Source organism: Oncorhynchus keta, chromosome 7, assembly GCF_023373465.1.
Source record: "Oncorhynchus keta strain PuntledgeMale-10-30-2019 chromosome 7, Oket_V2, whole genome shotgun sequence".
In the NCBI taxonomy this organism is placed as follows: domain Eukaryota; kingdom Metazoa; phylum Chordata; class Actinopteri; order Salmoniformes; family Salmonidae; genus Oncorhynchus; species Oncorhynchus keta.
Genome location: NC_068427.1, coordinates 25,455,048 through 25,478,221, shown reverse-complemented (window position 1 = coordinate 25,478,221; position 23,174 = coordinate 25,455,048). Strand labels below are relative to the sequence as shown.

The window sequence follows — 23,174 nt, the reverse complement described above, 5'->3', positions numbered from 1 at the left end:
TCAGCAACTTCCTGTCTGTCTGACACATGTACTGTTATTTGTTGTCCAATGTCCATAAACCATTATCAGCAGTGGTGGGAAAAGTACCCAACTGTCATACTTGAGTAAAAGTAAAGATACCTTAAAGTGAAAGTCACTCAGTAAAATATTACTTGAGTGAAAGTATTTGGTTAAATAAATTCAGCAAAAAAAAGAAATGTCCCTTTTTCAGGACCCTGTCTTTCAAAGATAATTCATAAAAATCCAAGTAACTTCACAGATCTTCATTATAAAGGATTTAAACACTGTTTCCCATGCTTTTCAATGAACCATAAACAATTAATGAACATGCACCTATGGAAGGTCGTTAGACACTAACAGCTTACAGATGTTAGGCAATTAAGGTTACAGTTATGAAAACTTAGGACACTAAAGAGTCCTTTCTACTGACTCTGGAAAAACACCAAAAGAAAGATGCCCTGGCTCCCTGCTCATCTGCGAGAACGTGCCTTAGGCATGCTGCAAGGAGGCATGAGGACTGCAGATGTGGCCAGGGCAAGAAATTGCAATGTCCATATTTGTGAGATGCCTAAGACAGGACAGACAGCTCCTTGTCCTCACAGTGGCAGACCACGTGTAACAACAACTGCACAGGATCGGTACATCCAAACATTACACCTGCGGGACAGGTACAGGATTGCAACAACAACTGCCCGAGTTATAACGAGAACGCACCATCTCTCCATCAGTGCTCAGACTGTCCTCAATAGGCTGACAGGGCTGGACTGAGGGCTTGTAGGCCTGTTGTAAGTAGGGTTCATCACCGGCAACAACGTCGCCTATGGGCACAAACCCACCATCGCTGGACCGGACAGGACTGGCAAAAAGTGCTCTTCACTGACGAGTTGCGGTTTTGTCTCACATGGGGTGATAGTCGGATTCTCGTTTATCGTCGAAGGAATGAGTGTTACACCGAGGCCTGTACTCTGGAGCGGGATCGATTTGGAGGTGGAGGGTCCATCATAGTCTGGGGAGGTGTGTCACAGCATCATCGGACTGAGCTTGTTGTCATTGCACGCAATCTCACCGCTGTGCTTTACAGGGAAGACATCGTCCTCCCTCATGTGGCACCCTTCCTGCAGGCTCATCCTGACATGACCCTCCAGCATGACAATGCCAGCAGCCATACTGCTTGTTCTGTGTGTGATTTCCTCCAGTGTTCTGCCATGGCCAGAAAAGAGCCCAGATCTCAATCCCACTGAGCACATCTGGGACCTGTTGGATCGGAGGGTGAGGGCTAGGGCCATTCCCCCCAGAAATGTCCGGGAACTTGCAGGTGCCTTGGTGGACGAGTGGGGTATAATCTCACAGCATGAACTGGCAAATCTGGTGCAGTCCTTGAGAAGGAGGTGCACTGCAGCTGGTGGCCACACCAGATACTGACTGTTACTTTTGATTTTGATCCCCCCCCCCCCCTTTGTTCAGGGACACATTATTCCATTTCTGTTAGTCACATGTCTGTGGAACTTGTTCAGTTTATGTCTCAGATGTTGAATCTTGTTATGTTTATACAAATATTTACACATGTTAAGTTTGCTAAAAATAAACGCAGTTGACAGTGAGAGGACGTTTCTTTTTTTCGTACATGTGTGAATTTTACAATTTTCCTGTCCTGCCAAGCATCCAAAATGTAACGAATACTTTTGAGTGTCAGGGAAAATGTATGGAGTAAAAAGTACATTATTTTCTTTAGGAATGTAGTGAACTAAAAGTAAATAGTATTTTACAGATACCCATACAAACTACTTAAGTAGTAGTGCTTCTGTAATTATTTTTACAGAAGCACTTTACACCACTGGTTATCAGTCATTCATCTCTGGTCATACTGATTTATTACTATAGATATTGTTCCTAGCATAACACTCCCTGTTGGAAACAATGTTTCTCCTATATGTTTTTACCAAACATAAGTAGAACGTCACACATCTCTCAGATGTGCTTTGGTTTGATACTGTATCATAATCAATAAGATATTATAGCACTCTGGTCTACCAATCTATAATTGTACTGTTATTTTAATTCTCTCCTACCACAGGATCCTCAATGACTTTGTAAACCGGCTCCCCAACCTAGACAATAAGAAGTACACTAGGGATATGCAGGTAAGACATGGGTCACAGTATCACCATCCTGGCTTCAGCCTAATTTTCACATTTCTCTTCTGCATCATCCGCTAGGTCTGTCCTCACGGATTCAGAAACCCCACTTTGCACACCTGTGCGAAAGGGAGCGGACATTTGATTGAAGTGAAAGGTGTAAATTAGGCTTCAGTGTGAGATTGTACAGTGTGAGATGCATGATGATGGTGGTAATGATGGTGATGCCATGTAGGAGGTGACCCAGAAGATCCTAGAGGCTGTGGGCGGGGTGGCGGGGTCGTCTCTGGAGCAGACCAGCTGGCTCAGCCGTAACCTGGAGGTCAAGAACCAGCCTCAGGTGTGTCCTGAGACAGAGGAGCCATCTGACGAGCTGGACCTGGACCTCTATGGTAACCATGGATACCACTCACCTGTAGACATCCCTGGTTTCTATCAAGTACAGACTCAAGTCTAGTTTACACCTTGGGGTCTGATAGGTCCGCTCTAAAGAAATGATGCAATATCAAATGTCCACTCCTGTCTCTATATGTCCACACTTTTCCAAGAAGGTGCGGACTGGAGCGGACATTCAATTGACCTTCGATTGAAGCAGAAGGTTAGGCTTCAAACTGGCTCAGAGATGCTCACATCCTAAACCCTCAGGGCATGACGCTCCTCTGTAACCGTGGCAACCAAACCCTGACCCGCTTATGCACATTCCACATTAGCTGAGAAAGGGCCCACCTCAACCAACCTTTCCTTTCCTCTCTTCTCTCCTCATTTTTTAAATTTTTTAATTGAACCTTTTAACCTTTATTCTGTCCTCATCTCTCTTCAGGTCTACATTAGAGTGGACTGAGAGAGTCCACAGACCCATACTGTAACCATGGAAATACAGCACTTCCCCTCTTAGTCCCCCAGTGTAGTGATCGAGGGAGGAAGAAGGACACTTCTTCCAAAAGTGCATTGGGAGAAGTACTTCTCTCCTCTGCTGTTACCATGGCAACCAGACTAGTTCCTCCAGTGATGTAAGAGCACTGCAGCTTCACTGGCATCGGTACTTCATGTGTAGAGTCAGGATGTGGTCTAAAGTATGAGATAGAGTTCCTTCCTGATACCCTGAGAAGGTTAAGCCTTGGGTCTGTCCTCAGGGCACGCACTAAAGAAGAAAGTCATAAATATTTATGAGTGACAACACTTCTGTCCCCATCTCCTTCTTTCCCTTTCTCCTCAATTGTCTTCTCTTCTCCAGACTCTGAGGCTCAGGCCAGCACCATGGTCTCTTCCTCAGCCCCTTCTGTGTACAGTGTGCAAGCCCTAGTGCTATTGGCAGAGGTAAGTATGTTTGTGTGCAAATATGGTTTTCACGCCTATGTATGTGTTTCTGTATATGACAGACCCTCCTCCTCTGCAGGTTCTAGCCCCTCTCCTGGACATGGTGTATCGCAGTGATGAGAAGGAGAAAGCCGTCCCTCTCATCTCTCGCCTCATGTACTACGTCTTCCCCTACCTGAAGAACCACAGTGCCTACAACATGCCCAGTTTTGGTGCAGGTGCCCAGCTTCTGAGCAATCTGAGTGGGTACGCCTACACCAAGAGGGCCTGGAGGAAAGAGGCCTTTGAACTCTACATGGACCCCCTCTTCTTCACCATGGACATCTCCTGCACCCCCCAGTAAGATTGGATTTGTGTGTGCGTGTGTACATTACATGTACATTACATGTAAATATTGACATTATTATCACCAGATAAAATGTCAAAAGAAATGGACTGTTTGACCTCCTGACCTGTTTTCTATAGCTGGAGGTCTATCATCGACCACCTGCTGACCCATGAGAAGACCATGTTCAAAGACCTCATGAGTAAGTAGAGCCACCCAACCCTGTGTGTGTGTGTGTGTGTGTGTGTGTGTGTGTGTGTGTGTGTGTGTGTGTGTGTTTGTACGCACGTGCGTGTTAACTCTGTGTGTGTATTGCAGGCATGCAGAGCAGTTCTCTGAAGCTGTTTCCCAGTGTAGAGCAGAAGCCCATGTTACTGAAGCGTCAGGCCTTTGCTATGTTCAGTGGAGAGTTAGACCAGTACCACCTCTACCTGCCCCTCATCCAAGGTGGGTGTGCTTTTTGTGTATTTAGGCATTTCTTTGTGTGTGTGACTGAATGCTTTGCATGAACATTGCTGTGTGTGTGTGTGTGTGTGTGTGTGTGTGTGTGTGTGTGTGTGTGTGTGTGTGTGTGTGTGTGTGTGTGTGTGTGTGTGTGTGTGTGTGTGTGTGTGTGAAATGTTTGAGGTCAATATGATTAGGGATGGGCATTTTAAATTATTTCAGTATTTTAATATCTTTATTTTTTCTTTATTTTTCTCCAAATACATGTACAATTTTGTTAACTTGGCAACAATAAATCAATTAAGACTTGCTCGTGCAACTCGATAGAGCCGGTTTGCTGTGCTCTGCTTGTTTCAGCAGAAGGGTAGGGTGAGAAAGGAGCAGGGGCCAGTGTGTGTGGCAGCAGAGATCTGTATATAATGACGAGATGCTCATGCTCGTTGTCCCAAAGGTGGGCGACCAAGCTTAGGTCCAAAATAAGCCCATAGAAACGCATTGGGCTTATTTTGGACAGATTTCAGCGGGTGTTCCAAACTGACTTGCACTAGTTTGACACTTGTTTGCTGCCATAGATTACCTATCATACCAGCTGGTAGTGCCTGTCTTGACTACATCAAATAGTTGTAAAGAAGCTAGCTACATTAGCCAGCTACACTATATATACACTCAAAGGTATGTGGACACCGCTTCAAATTAATGGATTCGGCTATTTCAGCCACACCCGTTGCTGACAAGTGTATAAAATCAACACACAGCCGTGCAATCTCCATAGACAAACGTTGGCAGTAGAATGTTCTTACTGAAGAGCTCAGTGACTTTCAACGTGGCACCGTCATAGAATGCAACCTTTCCAAGAAATCAGTTGAAATTTCTGCCCTGCTAGAGCTGCCCCGGTCAACAATAAGTGCTGTTATTGTGAAGTGGAAACATCTTGGAGCAACATCGGCTCAGCCGCGAAGTGGTAGGCCACACAAGCTCACAAAACGGGACCGCTGAAGCGCGTCACACGTAAAAATGGTCTGTCCTCGGTTTTAACATTCACTGCAGAGTTCCAAACTGCCTCTGAAAGCAACATTAGCACAAGAACTGTTCATCGGGAGCTTCATTAAATGGGTTTCCATGTCCGAGCAGCCGCACACAAGCCTAAGATCACCATGCGCAATGCCGAGCATCGGCTGGGGTGGTGTAAAGCTTGCCGCCATTGGATTCTGGAGCAGTGGAAACGTGTTCTCTGGAGTGATGAATCACGCTTCACCATCTGGCAGTCCGACGGACAAATCTGTGTTTGGAGGATGCCAGGAGAACGCTACCTGCCCCAATGCATAGTGCCAACTGTAAAGTTTGGTGGAGGAGGAATAATGGTCTGGGGCTGTTTTTCATGGTTCGGGCTAGGCCCCTTAGTTCCAGTGAAGGGAAAGCTTAACGCTACAGCATACAATAACATTCTAGACGATTCTGTGCTTCCAACTTTGTGGCAACAGTTTGGGGAAGGGCCTTTCCTGTTTCAGCTTGACAATGCCCTCATGCACAAAGCGCGGTCCATACAGAAATGGTTTGTCAAGATCGGTGAGGAAGAACTTGACTGGCCTGCACAGAGCCCTGACCTCCACCCCATCGAACACCTTTGGGATGAATTGGAACTCTGACTGCGAGCCTGGCCTAATCGTCCAACATCAGTGCCAGTCCTCACTAATACTCTTGTCAATTTAGTGTATATAAGCTTCTGACCCACGGGAATTGTGATGCAGTGAATTATAAGTGAAATAATCTGTCTGTAAATAATTGTTGGAAGAATTACTTGTGTCATGCACATAGATGTCCTAACCGATTTGCCAAATCTACAGTTTGTTAACAAGAAATGTGTGGAGTGGTTGAAAAATGAATTTTAATGACTCCAACATAAGTGTATGTAAATTTCCGACTTCAACTGTATGTGAGAATGCTATTCATTGACTACATCTCAAAATTCAACACCATAGTACCCTCAAAGCTCATCACTATGCTAAGGACCATGGGACTAAGCACCTCCCAATGAAACTGGATCCTGGGCTTCCTGACTGGCCGCCCCCAGGTGGTAAGGGTAGGTAACAACACATCACCACTCTGATACTCAACACGGGGGCCCCTCAGGGGTGCGTGCTCAGCCCCCTCCTGTACTCCCTGTTCACTCTTGACTGCACGGTCAGGCACGGTCAGGCCTGATCACCAACAACAATGAGACTATGGGAAGGAGGTCAGAGACCTGACCGTGTGGTGCAAGGACAACAACCTCTCCCTCAACGTGATCAAGACAAAGGAGATGATTGTGGACTACAGGAAAAGGAGGACTGAGCACGCCCCCATTCTCATCGACGGGCTGTAGTGGAGCAGGTTGAGAGCTTCAAGTTCCTTGGCGTCCACATCACCAACAAACTAACATGGACCAAGCACACCAAGACAGTCACCCTCAGGAGACTGAAAAGATGTGCATGGGTCCTCAGATCCTCAAAAGGTTTTACACCTGCACCATCGAGAGCATCCTGACGGGTTGCATCACTTCCTGGTATGGCAATTGCTCGGCATCCAAACGCAAGGCACTACAGAGGGTAGTGCATATGGCCCAGTCCATCACCGGGGCCAAGCTTTCTGCCATCCAGAACCTCTACACCAGGTGGTGTCGGAGGAAGGCCCTAAAATTTCAGAGACTCCAGCCACGCTAGTCATAGACTGTTCTCTCTGCTAAGCAAATGCCTACCCAGACTATTTGCATTGCCCCCCCCCCCCCCCCCCCGGAACGCTGCTGCTACTCTCTGTTATTACCCACATGTACATAATTACCTCGACACAGGTGCACCCGTACATTGACATTATCTCTGTACCGGTACCCCCTTTATATAGCCCCACTCTTGTTATTTACTGCTGCTCTTAAATGAAGGTTTTTTCTTAACTGCATTGTTGGTTAAGGGCTTGTAAGTAAGCATTTCACTGTAAGGTCTACCTACACCTGTTGTATTTGGCTCATGTGACAAATAAAATTTGATTTGATTTAGTAAACCCGATACCATCATGCAGTATCGTTAGTGTACAGTCAGTAAGCAGTTTAGCACTGACACCGGCGGGCCACTGGGAAATTCATTTGTCAAACCAAAAGCTTACCTTGACCTCGAAGATTTCCAGTGTTGTGTTGCACAGCCAGCTAGCTAACATAGCATCGCTCTTTTTGAGCAGGGTGTTTGAGTAGGCTAAACTAGCTAGCTGCATTTGCTAGCTAAATAAGTGAAACAACTGATTTAAAAAATAAAAACAATTATGAAATCTCTCGGTCTCTCTATGGCTTCTCCTTCATTTTGGAACACTGTTCAACTATTTTCTTTCTCTCTCTGAGTCAACTACTCACCATATTTTATGCTCTGCAGTTCTAGCTCTGTACCTAATGCTTTCAGTACTAGATTCATTCTCTGATCCTTTGATTGGGTGGACAACATGTCAGTTCATGCTACAAGAGCTCTGATAGATTGGAGAACGTTCTCTGGAAGTTGTCATAATTACTATGTAAGTCTATGGAAGGGGGTGAGAACCATGAGCCTCTTGGGTTTTGTATTGAAGTCAATGTACCCAGAGGAGGATGGAAGCTAGCTGTCTTCCGGTTACACCATGGTGCTACCCTACAGAGTGATGTTTAAACTACTTTAGACCTTCATTGCAAAAATGTGTATTTTAATCAATTATTTGGTGGTGTGAATAGTTTTATCAAAAAGGATAACTTTTTAAACGTTCAATTTATTTTTATGTTTTATGGATCTCCCCTTCCTCCTCTGGGTAGCTACCACTAATTTTATTTAAATTTCAGACAAGGCCTTTTAAAAAAAGCCTATTTAAAAAAATGAATACTCTCTTACTCAAGTAATCGAAAACCTATGTTTGTTCAGATATGAATATTCAAATAACCGTACCCATCCCTAAATGTAATGATGATCTCTCCTCCCATCCTCACTCAGAGCGGCTGACAGAGGCTCTGCGTATGGGTCAGACGCCCTCCGTCTCTGCTCAGATGTTTCTGACATTCCGTGTTCTTGTGCTGCGGATCTCCCCCCAGCACCTCACCTCCCTCTGGCCAATCATGGTCACAGAACTGGTGAGGAACAACCCCACACTGATGACATCACGTCCGGTCACTGTTGATTTCCTGACATGTACACCTACATGCATTGTGGCAAGTGTTTGTCCAGTCCTGTCTTCTAATGGTGTGTCTCTTCTCTCCGTTTGTCAGATCCGAATATTTGTTCGGCTGGAAAAAGCCTTGTTGGAAGAAAAAGAGGTGTCAAAGTGAGTCAGTCTACCCATCCATTATTTTATCTACATATATAACGTCAATGTATCAGGCAGTGTATCATGTGAATATCTTGACTATGTTTCATTCAGACTTATTGTGTTGTCTCTTGCTTTTTCTCTGTTCTCCTTCTACTCTGTCTTTCTCTGTCAGGTTGACTAAAGTTGTACGTGGGGCCATGGGGAATGGGCCATTGGCTTTCCCCCAGCCAGAGTTGGACATGTACCTGTCTGCCTGCAAGTTCCTGGACACCGCCCTGGCCTTCCCCACAGAGAAGATGCCCCTCTTTCAGATGTAAGAGCCTCACCGGCTTAGTATCTGCTTAGCATGTATGTAGGGTGTGCTTAGAATGATTACAATTGCATTCCATTCTCTCTGCTCTTGTGTGTGTGTGTGCGTGTGTGTGTCTAGGTATCGCTGGGCCTTTGTTCCAGAAGTGGATATGAGCTGTTACAGTGGCCCGGAGAATAGTCTCCTGGAGGGAGAGCAGGAGTGCAAACCCCATATTGTCAAAGTACTAGAGGCACTACACCAACGCTACGGAGTAAGGGAACACCCTATCTTGCACTATGCACACTCACATTCTTGTACGACTAACCTTGTGGGGACACACAATTCAGTACAATTCAAAATCATATTTTCCCTAACCAGTGCTCTTACCTTAACCTGAAAACATAACCCTAACCCTAGTTCCTAACCCTAAAACGAACCCTAGCTCCTAACCCTAAACCTAATTCTATCCTTAACCCCCTTGAAATAGCATTTGACCTTGTGGGGACCAACAAAATGTCCCCAGTTGGTGAAATGTTTGTTAATTACTATTCTTGTGGGGACTTCTGATCCCCACAAGTATAGTTAAACATGTCCACACACACACACAGACACTCTCACACAAAACTCACACACACATGCATATCGACAACGCAAACACACATACACACACACACACATACACGCACGCATACCAACACAAACGCACATACGCACATACGCACACACACACTTTTACACTCATCATATGCTGCTGCTACTCTATTCTTTATTTGACTCTTATTATCTATCCTGATGCCTAGTAACTTTACCCTGCCTTCATGTACATACAGTATCTACCTCAAAAACACTCTATATACAAAAGTATGTGGACACCCCTTTGTGTTTGTGGATTTGGCTATTTCAGCCACACCGGGTGCTGACAGGTGTATAAAGTCAAGCACACAGCCATACAATCTCCATAGACAAACATTAGCAGTAGAATGGCCTTACTGAAGAGCTCAGTGACTTTCAACGTGGCACTGTCATAGGATGCCACCTTTCCAACAAGTCAGTTTGTCAAATTTCTGCCCTGCTAGAGCTGCCCCAGTCAACTCCTAATTGCTGTTAATGTGAAGTGGAAATGTCTAGGAGCAACAACAGCTCAGCCGCAAAGTGTTAGGCCACACAAGCTCACAGAATGAGACTGCCGGGTGCTATGTTTTTTCCCTCCGTTGCAGCACTCACTACCGACTTCCAAACTGTGTCTGGAAGCAACGAGCAGGTGTCAACATACTTTTGGTCACCTCTCACCTCTGCACTTTGATCTGGTTCTGGTACTCACTGGATATACCTCCATTCTTGTGTATATTATTCATGTGTTACTATTTTATTATTTATTATTATTTCTTAACTATCAAATCAAATGTATTTATATAGCCCTTCGTACATCAGCTGATATCTCAAAGTGCTGTACAGAAACCCAGCCTAAAACCCCAAACAGCAAGCAATGCTGGTGTAGAAGCATTGTTGAAGGGTTTGTAAGCAAGCATTTCATGGATAAGTCTACACCCATTGTATTCGGCGCATGTGACAATTAAAATTGGATTTGAGCACACACACTGTTATCGAGCAAAATATCACGTCCTTATATACACTGTGATAACGAGCTGACTCAATCATGCGGTCCCATCGTCCCTTTCTGATGAGCACGTCTTTTCATTCCAGATGCTGAACGGGCTGAGCGAGGAGTCCTCTACGGAGCGTCTGGAGTTCCCCCTCCTCACCCGTCGCTTTCTCACCTCCATCACCCAGCTTGCTCCCTTCCTCCATACACTCTGCTGTTCCTTCCAGGGCACTTCACCCAGCAGCCCTCCAGATTACCCTGTGACAGAATACCCTGCAGCTAGCGCTGACCAAGTCCTGAAGAGACTGGAGCACATCACTGAGGAAGAGTTCCTAGACTCCATGGTGAGTTAGAACTCCACCAAGGATCTAGATCTTAGAACGTAGAGGAAATGAGGACTAGAACCATAAAAATGGAATGTGTAGAATGGGCACAACCACTGAAAGCGATGTTGTATTGTAGGCATATGCCAGCTAAATTGTAATCTTTTGGGATGTTATTTTGAATTGTTTACCTTACCTGGTTGAGATTTAACACGTCTATATAGGATATTCTACATTTGAGATACTCTAAAATAATCTAGAATTAACTGACACAAACTGGAATGGCAGTTGGGGCGGCAGGTAGCCTAGTGGTTAGAGCGTTGGACTTGTAACCGAAAGGTTGCAAGATCGAATCACCGAGCTGACGAGGTAAAAATCTGTCACTCTGCCACTAAACAAGGCAGTTAACCCACTGTGCCTAGGCCGTCATTGAAAATAAGAATGTGTTCTTAACCGACTTGCCTAGTTAAATAAAGGTGAAATACATTTTGAAAATTAAGCTCTCTCTGAGTAAAAGTCTGAATGTGCTGACTTAAAATAAGAGTAGTACTGATACTAGCTAGCTTTTCGAGGTGACACTGCTCATAAAAGAAGCACCACTGTAACCAAAGAATGGGACAGCAGTACTGACTACTAATTGCTCTACAAAGCTCTCCATAAACCTGCTCCCTACTACTAGCATATGTTGTAATATATTCCAATGAGACAGGAGTAGATGAGTATACCTGCTGGTCAGTGACTATGGAACCTCTAAGGCTTTTAATAGAGGATGGTTGATTTTTTTTATGTTTAAAAAGCTCTGCTTGTCATCAATCATGTCACAGTTTTATTTGTGGGTAAATTCTTTAATGTGATTTGTGTGCACAGTAATACCTCTAGATATCTAATAAGTTAAATAACGTGTGGTATCTGTTCATGGGGAGTCTCTATTTTTAGGTGTTTTGTGGAATGATTGGACATATATGGTGCTTTCAAAGCAACTCAGAATCTCTGAAATTTGACTTGGAAACTAGTTGTAGAATGATGAGGCCCAAGTTTCTAGAATCAACCAATAGGAAGCTCTATGCAAACAAATGTAAATTGACTCAGAGGTTCAGTTTACCACTTGTCATGAATACACCATTACCACTCAACACAATTTTATTCTTCAAATGTGAATGCTTAACTAAACTATGTAAATGTTTGACCTCCTGAAAATGATTACTTGTTAATATCCAAATTAATATATCATGGTCTGCAAATAAAAACATTTAAAAATGTCCACCAGACTATTTACATTGACACCCTATCCCCCCTTTGATTTTACACTGCTGCTACTCACTGTTTATTATCTATGTATAGTCACTTTACCCCTACGTACAAACTACCTCAACTAACCTGTATCCCCTAACCCGGATGACTCTGGGCCAATTGTGCGCCGACCTATGGGATTCCCGATCACGGCCGGTTGTGATACAGCCCAGGATCGAACCCAGGTCTGTAGTGATGCCTCTAGCACTATGATGCAATGCCTTAGACTGATGCGCCACTCAGGATCCCAATAGCATAATGTATGCAGGTTTTATAACTTTATCAAAGCCAATGATTCCTTTGGTCGGCTTTCCTTCCAGTTCTCTGCTGCCAATGACTGGAACGAACTGCAAAAATCACTGAAGCTGGAGACTCATATCTCCCTAAATAGCTTTAAGCACCAGCAATCAGAGCAGCTCACATATCACTGGACCTGTACATAGCCCATCCAACTACTCCATCCCCATACTGTATTTATTTATCTTGCTCCTTTGCACCCCAGTATATCTACTTGCACATTCATCTTCTACACATCTAACGTTCCAGTGTTTAATTGCTATATTGTAATTACTTTGCCACCATGGCCTATTTATTACTTTACTTCCCTCATCCTACCTCATTTGCACACACTGTATACTGTATTATTGACTGTTTATTCCATGTGTAACTGTGTTGTTGTATGTGTCGAACTGCTTTACTTTATCTTGGCCAGGTCGCAGCTGCAATTGAGAACTTGTTCTCAACTAGCCTACCTGGTTAAATAAAGGTGGGGGGAAAAAATAATCTAGGGAGACAGGTGTTTGTGTTCCGGGTCAATACCAGCATCTCTTTTAAATTAATATCAATTGGTTCATGAATAAACAGATAAATTAAGTTATTCTTCAACACTCCAAGGAGTGTTCAGTTAAACCCACCAAATGGAGCAAACGTACCTCAAAGTCTGTTCCAGAACATTTTGGGGAAACGTGTAGTTCAGTACAAACTGTTCCGCAATGTAGCAATTGTTCCATCGAACTAAAAGCACCCCTGACTTGTCCCACACGCTGACCTCTGACATCTACTAAAGAAATTACCTAGATAATAGCATTTTAGTCAGTTAAATACAACAAAACATTGTTTATAAAAAGCAATATTAATGTTTTTGTAACACTATATGTTTTTTACAATCATGAGATCTGTACTTTTAGTTTATGGTTGAGCTTGTGTGAATCGGCATTTTTCAACGCGTTCAAAGGAAGTGAATACATTTAACTGGTAATTATCACCTTCCCACTTGGCTATGAATGCAGCATTATTATTCAAAACACCCGCTCGGCCCAACTGGATGGTGCCCTCGCTCAAGACTTGTTCATGTATACATTTAACTTGTAATTACCACCTCCCCACTTGGTTATGAACGCAGCATTATTATTCAACACACCCACTTGGCCTAGCTGGGTGGTTCCCTCGCGCAAGACTTGTGCATGTTTTCCCTTCTGCATTTCGGAGAAGATGGCGTCGCAGAGAGGAGTCCCTATAAGTAAGGTAGGCGTTAACATGATATTTTACTTTTACAGTATCTAGCCACAACCTGTTGACATTGTGCTATGTAGAAGTAAAATATGTGCAGTTGCTTCTGATTATAGTGATTAAACTAATCATCGAAATCATAGCACGTTTTTGGTCTCGATCAGTAGTTTGTACCTGATAAAGTAGAATCCTGTTGAAAAAGTATGTAAAGTACCGTTTATATTCCTAAAACATATATACAATTATACTGTTGCTTTTTTATACTGTTGCTTTTTTATTTATGGCCCACTGTCCAAGCGCCGTTTTTAAATATCCAAATTAATAATCAATATGTTGAAATAAATTGTGATATTTTGAAGACGAATACGTAAAAGTTACTGCCTACACACACACACACGTATCACACTTGTGTTTAGATTATTTGTATTTGGCAAATTCGTAGGCTACCTTCTAACCTGCACACGCAGCAATATTTACGGAGCGGTCACTCAAGAATGGAATTGGTCGCTTGTTCTACTGTAATAAATCATGCGCGCAAATATACCAGTCATGTCGATATTGTTTAAGTCAATAGAACTGGGACAATAACCGCTGGGACATGTACGGTTTGCACACATCTAACAGACAAACTCACTTTGGTATAGGCTTCTAGTTCTGTCTGTCAAGATATGACAACCTGTCGTAGCCATGTATCAACTTATATTTCCGTGAGAGCGTTATTTCGATAGATGGCAAGGAAACAACACGTTTTTTACTGGATAATTAAAACAAATCACCACCTCATAATGGTTTCTAGATAGTGATAGGTTTTGGCGTTCATTTCAATGATAAACCCTTAAGTCCATGACTTACAAGTCCTCGGATCACATTAAGGAAGGATCGCCCGATTTTGTTTTCTAGCCACGGTGGTCTGAAAATGACAGCTCCATTTCCAATGCCGCATTCAAAAGAAGTGGGAACTCTGAACTGGAACATTTACGACTTCCGAATTCAGTGCGTTCAAGACAACTGGGAAGTCGGGAAAAAACGAGCTCCGACTGGGAAAAATCGTAAAAACCGAAAACTCTGAATTCCAAGTCGGGAACACGGGCCTCTTTCTGGAACTCCTTCTTTCCGACCTGAAGATCACTGACATCATGATTCAACCTCGTTTTTTTCCCGAGTTCCCAGTTGTCTTGAAAGCGTATTCTGTCCCAGTTTGAACTGGTTCGAATGACAAAAACAGTAGTACTAAACCAAAGATATTGATATATTTTAAGCAATCGATTTTGTGAGATCGTGATGACTATAAACAGTAATACTAACAACATCGCCCCCTGTATATAACCTCATTATTGTTATTTTGTGTTAACATTTTTTTAATTAAACTTTATTTGATAAATATTTTCTTAACTCTTCTTGAACTGCACTGTTGGTTACCGGCTTGTAAGTAAGCATTTTGCGGTAAAGTCTACACCTGTTGTATTTAAAGTTGGATTAGATCACCAATCTGAGGTAAAGGGGATGTGTATTTCCTTTCATTTGTGTGTGGTGAAAACGTTCATCTGTGTAATGTAGTAACACGTTCTGACTACTATAGGGAAATGAGCGTAATATAGAATAATCAAATCAAATGTTATTGGTCACATACACATGTTTAGCAGATGTTATTGCATGTGTAGCGAAATGCGTGTGTTTCTAGCTCCAACACTCACTTCTCCAAATCAAAGCGCCAGATTTGTTCCCACTACTAGACAGTCCAGAGGCAAAGTCAAAATTGATGAATACAAAATGTTCCTTTTTGGTCTTAATTCAAGGTAAAGGTTAGTATTGCGGTTGATGTTAGGGTTAGGTTTAAAATCGTATTTGAAGAGATAAATTGTAGAAATAGGCGGTATTTACAGATTTTCTGCTTGCCCAGATAGTGACAAACCTCCAGATTGGCGAAGCATCCAGCTACAGATTATGCATGCTGACGCTGCTTGGTCTGCGAACTTCAAAGTGCATGCAGGTGCTTCTCAGACGGTATTTTTGCATCTCAAATGGTATGTGCACATGCAACCTGTAGATATTTGTTGGTTGAGTGTTTTGCTTTAGTCGGTAGCTTTGTTCCAGGGCGTCAGTGTGCTACCAGTCGGCGTACAAGCTCTGGTCCAGGGCGTTATGCTAACCACTGTTGATTGTGCAGCTAGCTAGTGCACACTTCTTAGCTAGCTAGTGTAGCCGGTGCTATACTGCACCGCTGTAACTCTGCGTTGTGTGTGTGTGGTTGATTGAGACTAAACGTGGACTTTGGAGATCAGGTAGTTTTAATCAAGCAGAACTGACTCTCTGCATCTTGCATCTGCATCCAAAAGGAAATAAAACATTTGTAGAGCCACATGTGTTATGAGAATCGTCGCCTCTTTCTCTCTGTCCATCAAAAATGATTTTCGAATACAAAAATGAATACACTCTCTCCTTATTATACATAACATATTTTACATAGATAAAACCACATACCTGTATCCAAAAGGAAATAAAACATTTGTAGAGCACATGTGTTCTGAGAATCGTCGCCTCTTCTACAACAGATGCACAATAGGAAGGACTGGGATCATTCGAGGAGCTAGCCATCGTTCACACATACAATAGCCTGCTAATACCTTAGCTAGTTAGTTAGCTATTAACCACATGTTGAATTCAGAATATTAATATCATCCTAAAAAAGTACAATTACAAGTGCATCTTAACAATACCATCCACTTATGAGTAACCTCTAAATATACATCATTATTCATGAACAAAACACTGTGTGTGTATGACTTTGTACTTAAAAGAATCCAACTTTTCTGAAGACAAAAAAAGCGTGCCTACCTCTCTCAGTGCATCAAAAATTATTTGAGCACGAGCACGCCGGGCAAAACGTAAGTACACACTCCCCTTCTCCCAGGATGCAGGCATGCATAACCAATCAACACAACATATTGGTGAAATTCACATAGTACTTTAACAACTGTTACATTCACCCCTCCTGAATTTCACCAACCTTGTAAAACAACCAAATAACCTACCAAGCTCAAGGCTTAATTCTGAATTCAGCTCAACCCATAGGGTTCAGGGCAAGTGAAAGTTGGTCAGGCCTTCAACTGCCCCTAGATGCATAGTGCCTCTTACACTATATCTACATTCTTAGCCTTAAAAAAATAATCCTGTACTAAATCATCTCTCTGTACTATGTTAAACTTACACCTTCTGGTGGATTGACTATTAGTCTCTTTACTGGTTTAACTACCCTCTCCGCCCTTGTGCGACCTGCCACTGGGCTAGGGGCCATGGTAACTAACGGTGGCTCTGGCCTTAGATCATTGATCAGAGGTGGGTTTGAAGGAATCAGCTCCAGAATCTCAGAGGTGCTTCCCCGGTCATTTTCCTCAAGCAAACAAGGTTCTTCTGGCTCTGACTTTCCATCCGATGTCCAGAGCTCAGAGTAATCGCTTGAATCCTCCGCCAGCCGGGATGCACTTTCCTCCCCAGAGTCCTCCATGTATTCCTTGTCCAGTCCATCGCTGGAGTGGGTGACCTCTCCTGCATCTACATTGATTGAAGGCCCTGCAGCATCACTGTCATTGAAGTGCACTGAATCATCCATTTCAAATGGCAGGAAATTCACCTGCAGCAGTAGATTCCGGTGAACCACTTTCTCTCTGCCGTAACGGTCTTGGATTATGTACGTGTGAGTTTGTGGATTGACTGAAGTCACTGTGAAAATCTCGGGGTTCCACTTGTCAGCCAACTTGCGGCGGCCCCTTTCACCCTTGTTGGCGATGATTGACAAACCGATGCCTTTAACCCGCTTGTTATACTCCCGACCTTGTCGTCTCTGTTGCTTGTCAGTGTGCCTTTGGGCAACACTCATAGCTTCCTTCAGCCCAGTGATCAGAGTCTCGACATACTTGTTGCAATCCACAACACTGGAGTCGTCCAAAACATTGCGGAACATAACATCCTAGGAACGCGAAGCACTGGTAGCCGAGGGACTCTACCAAACATGAGAAAGAATGGAGCATAGCCCGTAGTCTCGTGAACAGTGGCATTGTAGGCAAATGTTAATGACTGGATTTGTTCAGGCCAATGTTCTTTGGTTTTCAAGGGCAGACTCCTGAGCATGCTACCTAAAGTCCTGTTGAAGCGTTCAGTTTCTCCATTCCCCATTGGGTGATATGCTGTGGTTCTTGACTTTTGGACACCGGAGAGCTTAAGCAGTTCTGCTATTAGCTCACTCTCAAAATTTGCGCCTTGATCCGTATGGATCCTTGATGCAAAGCCATAGACACAGAATACATGATCCCACAGTTTATGAGCTACTTGCTTGGCTGTCTGGTTTCTGCATGGGCAAGTTTAGTGAAGTGGTCAGTCACCACCAGAACATCAACTGAGTTCTTCTTACTGTCTTCCGCTGTCCAAAAATCCAAACACACCAACTCCATGGGAGAGCAAGTTTTGATGCTCTCTAACGGGGCTCTAGCCGCTGGCTCTGGAGTCTTTGCTAGAACGCATCTCTGGCAGCAGCGCACATACTCCTTGATGTCTCTCTCCATTGCAGGCCAGAAAATCTCTGTCTGGCCAGAGTTAGAGTTCTAGCTTGGCCTTGATGTCCTGCAAGGTCGTGAATGCCAGTTATCGCTTTGAGTCTCAACACTTCTGGCAAGACATACTGGAACTTTCTCCGGTTTGTGTGACTCTCCTTAATGACACGATACAGAACTCCCTCTCAGGATCAAGCGATCCCACTGTTTCTGGTGGGCCGTTTCTTATTGAAGACAAATGGGATGACCTTGGAAGTCACAGAGTCCTGCAGCTGGAGATCTCGAAGTTCCTCGTGCGAGAGTTCAGGCAAAGTGTCAATACCAGGAGAAAGCAGCCGTTGGGTGTTGGAACCAAGCTGGATTGCTTGCATCTCCGTTGAACATTCCCAGTCGATATGGAGCTGACATATGGCCTTCACTTCAGCAGTGGTCAAAGAGGTTATCTCCTGGGGATAAGAAGCCCAACGGAAAGCATCTTGGACATCATCATTCAGCGTCCCAACAGCCTCAGACAGAAGTGCTAGGTAGGATTCCCTCATCAGTCTCTGCGCGACAGTCACTGCAAAGGGGTCGGAGCTCAGTGCATCTGCTACTGTATTCTTGCTGCCTGGGATACGCTTCAAATAAAAGTTGTACGGTGCCAGCTTGGCAAGCCATCTTTGCTCGCAAGCGTCCAGCTTGGGTTTTGTCATGATGTACGTTAACGGGTTACTATCTGTCCAGACAGTGAACTCGTGCCCCTTAAGCCAGTGACTTAATTTCTTACACACACTCCATTTCAGTGCTAGAAATTCAAGTCTCTGTGCCGGATACCTTCTCTGCGACTTACTCAGGGTCTTGCTCGCAAATGCTATGGGCCTTGCCTTATCTTCACCTTCAGGTACTTGGCAAAGCACAGCCCCAAGACCATCCAAGGAAGCGTCAGTGAAGAGAATGAACGGCCTCTCGAAATCAGGGTGAGCTAGCACGACACAATTCAAAATACCATCCTTCAGCTTCTGGAATGCAATGACACACTCCTCAGTCCAAACCGATAGCGTCAGTTTCCGGAAAATCCCACTGTTGCCCTTCTTCCCATCTCTTCCTCTTCTCTTTTGACGTCCAGTGAGTGCAAACAAAGGTCTGGCTATAGCAGAACAGTCAGGAATGAAGTGCTGGTAATATAATACCATACCCAAGAAGGATTTCAGCCTCCGAGCAGAGGGAGTGCATCCATCTGCCTCCATCAGCTGAGCTTGGCTCATCTTGGCAATGGCCTCCACCTTCTCAGGATCCACTGACACACCGTCCTCTTTAATGATATGTCTGAGGAATTTCACTGTTCTTCGTAGAAAGTGGCATTTTTTGGGTGCTAGCTTGAGATGGTTGGCTCTTAGACGGCTAAACACAACTTCAAGTCGCTGTAGAGCCTGTTCCTCGGTGGGTGCAAAGACCAACAAGTCATCTAGGTAACAAAGGAGATTTGGAAAGTTTAGGTCCCCAAATATACTCAACATCATTCTCATGAAAGAGGCCGGGCTGTTACACAGACCTTGTGGCATGCGATTGTACTCATAAAGTCCCATCGGTGTGGTAAAGGCTGTGTACTTCTTGTCCTCTTCGTGAACTGGAATGTTATAAAATCCTGAGGTCAAGTCCCGGGCTAGCTGAGTGACCAGCTCAGCTAGACCATCTACAGGGGCATTTGGATTAACACTAGATGAAGGGCTTTCATCCCATTTTTTTTGTGGAGCAAAACATGGGGGAACCTCCTGCACCTACACACTTTACAGGGGTTTGATCAGAGTATGAGAAAAACCTCCCCCTCCCAGCAGTGAATTTGGGTTCATCACCATTATAAGATGCCATTCCACTAAAGTAAAAATGTCTGTTGATGAACACACTTCTATGTTGGTTAACGATAAACAGCGCTCTCAATACATCAGAAAAAAAATAAAACAGGAAAAAAGACTGCAGTTCAGATTTTTGCCACAAGGCAGCAAAGAGTACCTCAATGATATAATTAGTCTCTAGAGCAGCAGCGCTGCGTTGATTGAGCTGACGTCGATCAACGACGAATCCGGGTCACGGCACCAATGTAGCCGGTGCTATACTGCACCGCTGTAACTCTGCGTTGTGTGTGGTTGATTGAGACTATAAACGTGGACTTTGGAGATCAGGTAGTTTTAATCGAGCAGAACTGACTCTCTGCATCTTGCATCTGCATCCAAAAGGAAATAAAACATTTGTAGAGCCACATGTGTTCTGAGAATCGTCGCCTCTCTCTCTGTCCATCAAAAATTATTTTTGAATACAAAAATGAATACACTCTCTCCTTATTATACATAACATATTTTACATAGATAAAACCACATACCTGTATCCAAAAGGAAATAAAACATTTGTAGAGCACATGTGTTCTGAGAATCGTCGCCTCTTTCTACAACAGATGCACAATAGGAAGGACTGGGATCATTCGAGGAGCTAGCCATCGTTCACACATACAATAGCCTGCTAATACCTTAGCTAGCTATTAACCACATGTTGAATTCAGAATATTAATATCATCCTAAAAAAGTACAATTACAAGTGCATCTTAACAATACCATCCACTTATGAGTAACCTCTAAATATACATCATTATTCATGAACAAAACACTGTGTGTATGACTTTGTACTTAAAAGAATCCAACTTTTCTGAAGACAGAAAAAGCGTGCCTACCTCTCTCAGTGCATCAAAAATGATTTGAGCACGAGCACGCCGGGCAAAACGTAAGTACACACTCCCCTTCTCCCAGGATGCAGGCATGCATAACCAATCAACACATAATAATATGAACCTGGTGAAATTCACATAGTACTTTAACAACTGTTACACTAGTACACACTTCTTAGCTAGCTAATACCTAGCTTCTAATTCTACAAGTAATTTCACCACTACTGCGGGTTGGTGGTGGTAAAACACCATCCTATCTGAGCTGGTATGTCTCACAGTCTTGTGTCCTGAGAAAGTATCTGCTGGAGCCAGACCCTATTGCCAGATTGCTTGAAACCAATGACTGAATGGACAAAGCCACCGATTGATCACTTGACACCATTCATTTCTATGTGAGGACTCATCACCACCTTGAAATGTATCACAATTGTTTTTCATTACGCACCCATTAAAACTTTACACACAATGACTGTTCTGTTGTACTAGCAAATGAGTGACAATACACTTTGTTCTGTTTACTCTATAACTAGGCCAATGAACAGGTTAAATGTAGTGAAATACAGGGGAGTCTATTAATCTGGCCGGGTAGGCGTAGTTTGCACCGGGTGAAAAGTGATTCTATTCATTTTGGAACCAGGCTGCTATGCAGGGCTGAGCACCCCTGACTTGTCCCACAAGCTGACCTATAATAATAATAATAATATATGCCATTTAGCAGACGCTTTTATCCAAAGCGACTTAGTCATGTGTGCATACATTCTACGTATGGGTGGTCCCGGGAATCGAACCCACTACCCTGGCGTTACAAGCGCCATGCTCTACCAACTGAGCTACAGAAGGACCACCACAGTCGACCTCTGGCCGACTACAAAATCAGCTCAAAACAAAAATGATGTAGGTTAAGCACATGGAGTAATGAGTAGGATTCAGGATTTTTCACATGTGATAGTTATTAAAAGCAATCTAGTTTGAAAATTGAAATATATTTTATGGAAAAGATGTTTCTGACCAATGGATCAACCACCCAACTTTGGAGTAGTTAGGTATATTTCCCTGCTTGAAGGGAGCTAGCTAGTAGTTCCTGGAGACTTCTAGCAATTGTGCTTAGCTAAATCTACACACAGAGACATAAAAATGGTATCATTGGGTGACTTTGGGTAAGTTGGAAAAATGGCTTAAGTATCCCTTTTAGTAGCCCGGAACTGTGACCATTTTTTTACAATGGTAAACGGACAGTGTAAGACATCTTCAATTATCCACCATCTTTGAATGCATTTGAAGCCAAGGGAGTCGGCAATGATGGCGTCTCATAGAGACATAGGTCACGTTCCTCTGCCCAGGAGTTGCTGACACATGCCAGATTCAAACAATGTCTGGGTAGGTATTTTATATGTCAGCTAACCACATCATATGCTTTAGCAATCTGGTGCCCAACGGCAGTCTATGATGTGACACACAACCATTGGTTGATGCAGGCAATGTCTGAGTGTACTGGTGTGAAATTCCTAGCTAGTTAGCGGTGCACGCTAGTAGTATTTCAATCAGTGACTTCACACCCTGAGACCTTGAAGTGGTTGTTTCCCTTACTCTGCAAGGGCCACAGCTTTTGTGGAGCGATAGGTAATGATGTTTTGTCGGAGGCACTCGTGTTCAGAGAGTCCGTGGTACAAACCCAGGTTGCGGCAAAGGACAGAAGCAAGACTGTTACATTGATGTTGTTGACCCTGATTACTGGTTGTTGCAGAGAACTAGGAGGTTAAAAGGGGGAGGAAGGGGGGGGTGGGTGTAACCGGTGTGAAATGGCTAGCTAGTTAGCAGTGCATGATTGAAATGCTACTATCAGTGACTTCACTGGCTCAGACCTTGAAGTAGTTGTTTCCGTTCCTCTGTAAAGCTTTTGTGGAGTAATATTGATTTAAGGACATTAGTGTAATAGAAGCAACTATTGGTACGATGATTATTTGATTTATAGATTTTTACAGATTGGCCACGAATATTGCCAGTGTATCTTTCGCACTTCCAAAACCGTATCGCAAGTGTAGAGCGTTTGGGAAGCGTCTGGTTATCTGTGTCTGACGGCATGTAGGAACATGGAATGATGTAATGCAATGCAGTTGGAGTCATGATAGGCACGTCCCCATCAGAGAGCGTGACAGAGCTGCATATGAGCTCTCACATTTTTCAACAAGTTTTTTTTTTACAAAAGGATAGATTTGAAGTTAGATAAACTTGGATTTTTCAGCAGGTACATGTGCAGGATGCTACCCTCCACAGCATGGTCTTCGCTCCAGATCAAAACTGAATGCCGAGTTAAGGCTCCCAGGCTTGCAAGGACAGACCAGATACAAATCCAATTAGCACTAAGGTGTGAAGTAAATGGTGTCAAGGCCTTTAAATCGTCCTC

The 23,174-nt window shown here is 43.6% G+C and overlaps 2 protein-coding genes across 12 annotated transcripts in view; both read left to right on the top strand.

Moving 5' to 3' along the window:
• LOC118386208 (protein dopey-2-like) overlaps window positions 1-11,990 on the top strand; it is a 49,092-nt gene extending 37,102 nt beyond the window's left edge. For 5 of the 6 annotated variants that reach the window (XM_052522332.1, XM_035773748.2, XM_052522334.1 and 2 more), the window contains 11 exons: window positions 2,075-2,141; window positions 2,371-2,527; window positions 3,370-3,452; window positions 3,532-3,791; window positions 3,918-3,979; window positions 4,096-4,224; window positions 8,199-8,335; window positions 8,471-8,526; window positions 8,684-8,824; window positions 8,942-9,074; window positions 10,508-11,990. In XM_052522332.1, coding sequence (XP_052378292.1) covers window positions 2,075-2,141; window positions 2,371-2,527; window positions 3,370-3,452; window positions 3,532-3,791; window positions 3,918-3,979; window positions 4,096-4,224; window positions 8,199-8,335; window positions 8,471-8,526; window positions 8,684-8,824; window positions 8,942-9,074; window positions 10,508-10,759 — 1,477 coding nt within the window. In that variant the 3' untranslated portion in view covers window positions 10,760-11,990. Of the gene's footprint in view, window positions 1-2,074; window positions 2,142-2,370; window positions 2,528-2,955; window positions 3,145-3,369; window positions 3,453-3,531; window positions 3,792-3,917; window positions 3,980-4,095; window positions 4,225-8,198; window positions 8,336-8,470; window positions 8,527-8,683; window positions 8,825-8,941; window positions 9,075-10,507 lie in introns of those variants that run through there. The other variant, XM_052522336.1, reaches the window with a different exon arrangement.
• Window positions 11,991-13,469: 1,479 nt separating this feature from the next.
• The window catches only part of LOC118386210 (MORC family CW-type zinc finger protein 3-like), a 47,318-nt gene continuing 37,613 nt past the window's right edge, over window positions 13,470-23,174 (top strand). For 5 of the 6 annotated variants that reach the window (XR_008139781.1, XR_008139780.1, XM_052522342.1 and 2 more), the window contains exon 1: window positions 13,470-13,543. Coding sequence is in view for 3 of the 6 variants with exons in the window: in XM_052522342.1 (XP_052378302.1) it covers window positions 13,511-13,543 (33 nt within the window). In the remaining 3 variants the exon portion in view is untranslated. The remainder of the gene's footprint in view (window positions 13,544-23,174) is intronic. The other variant, XM_052522341.1, reaches the window with a different exon arrangement.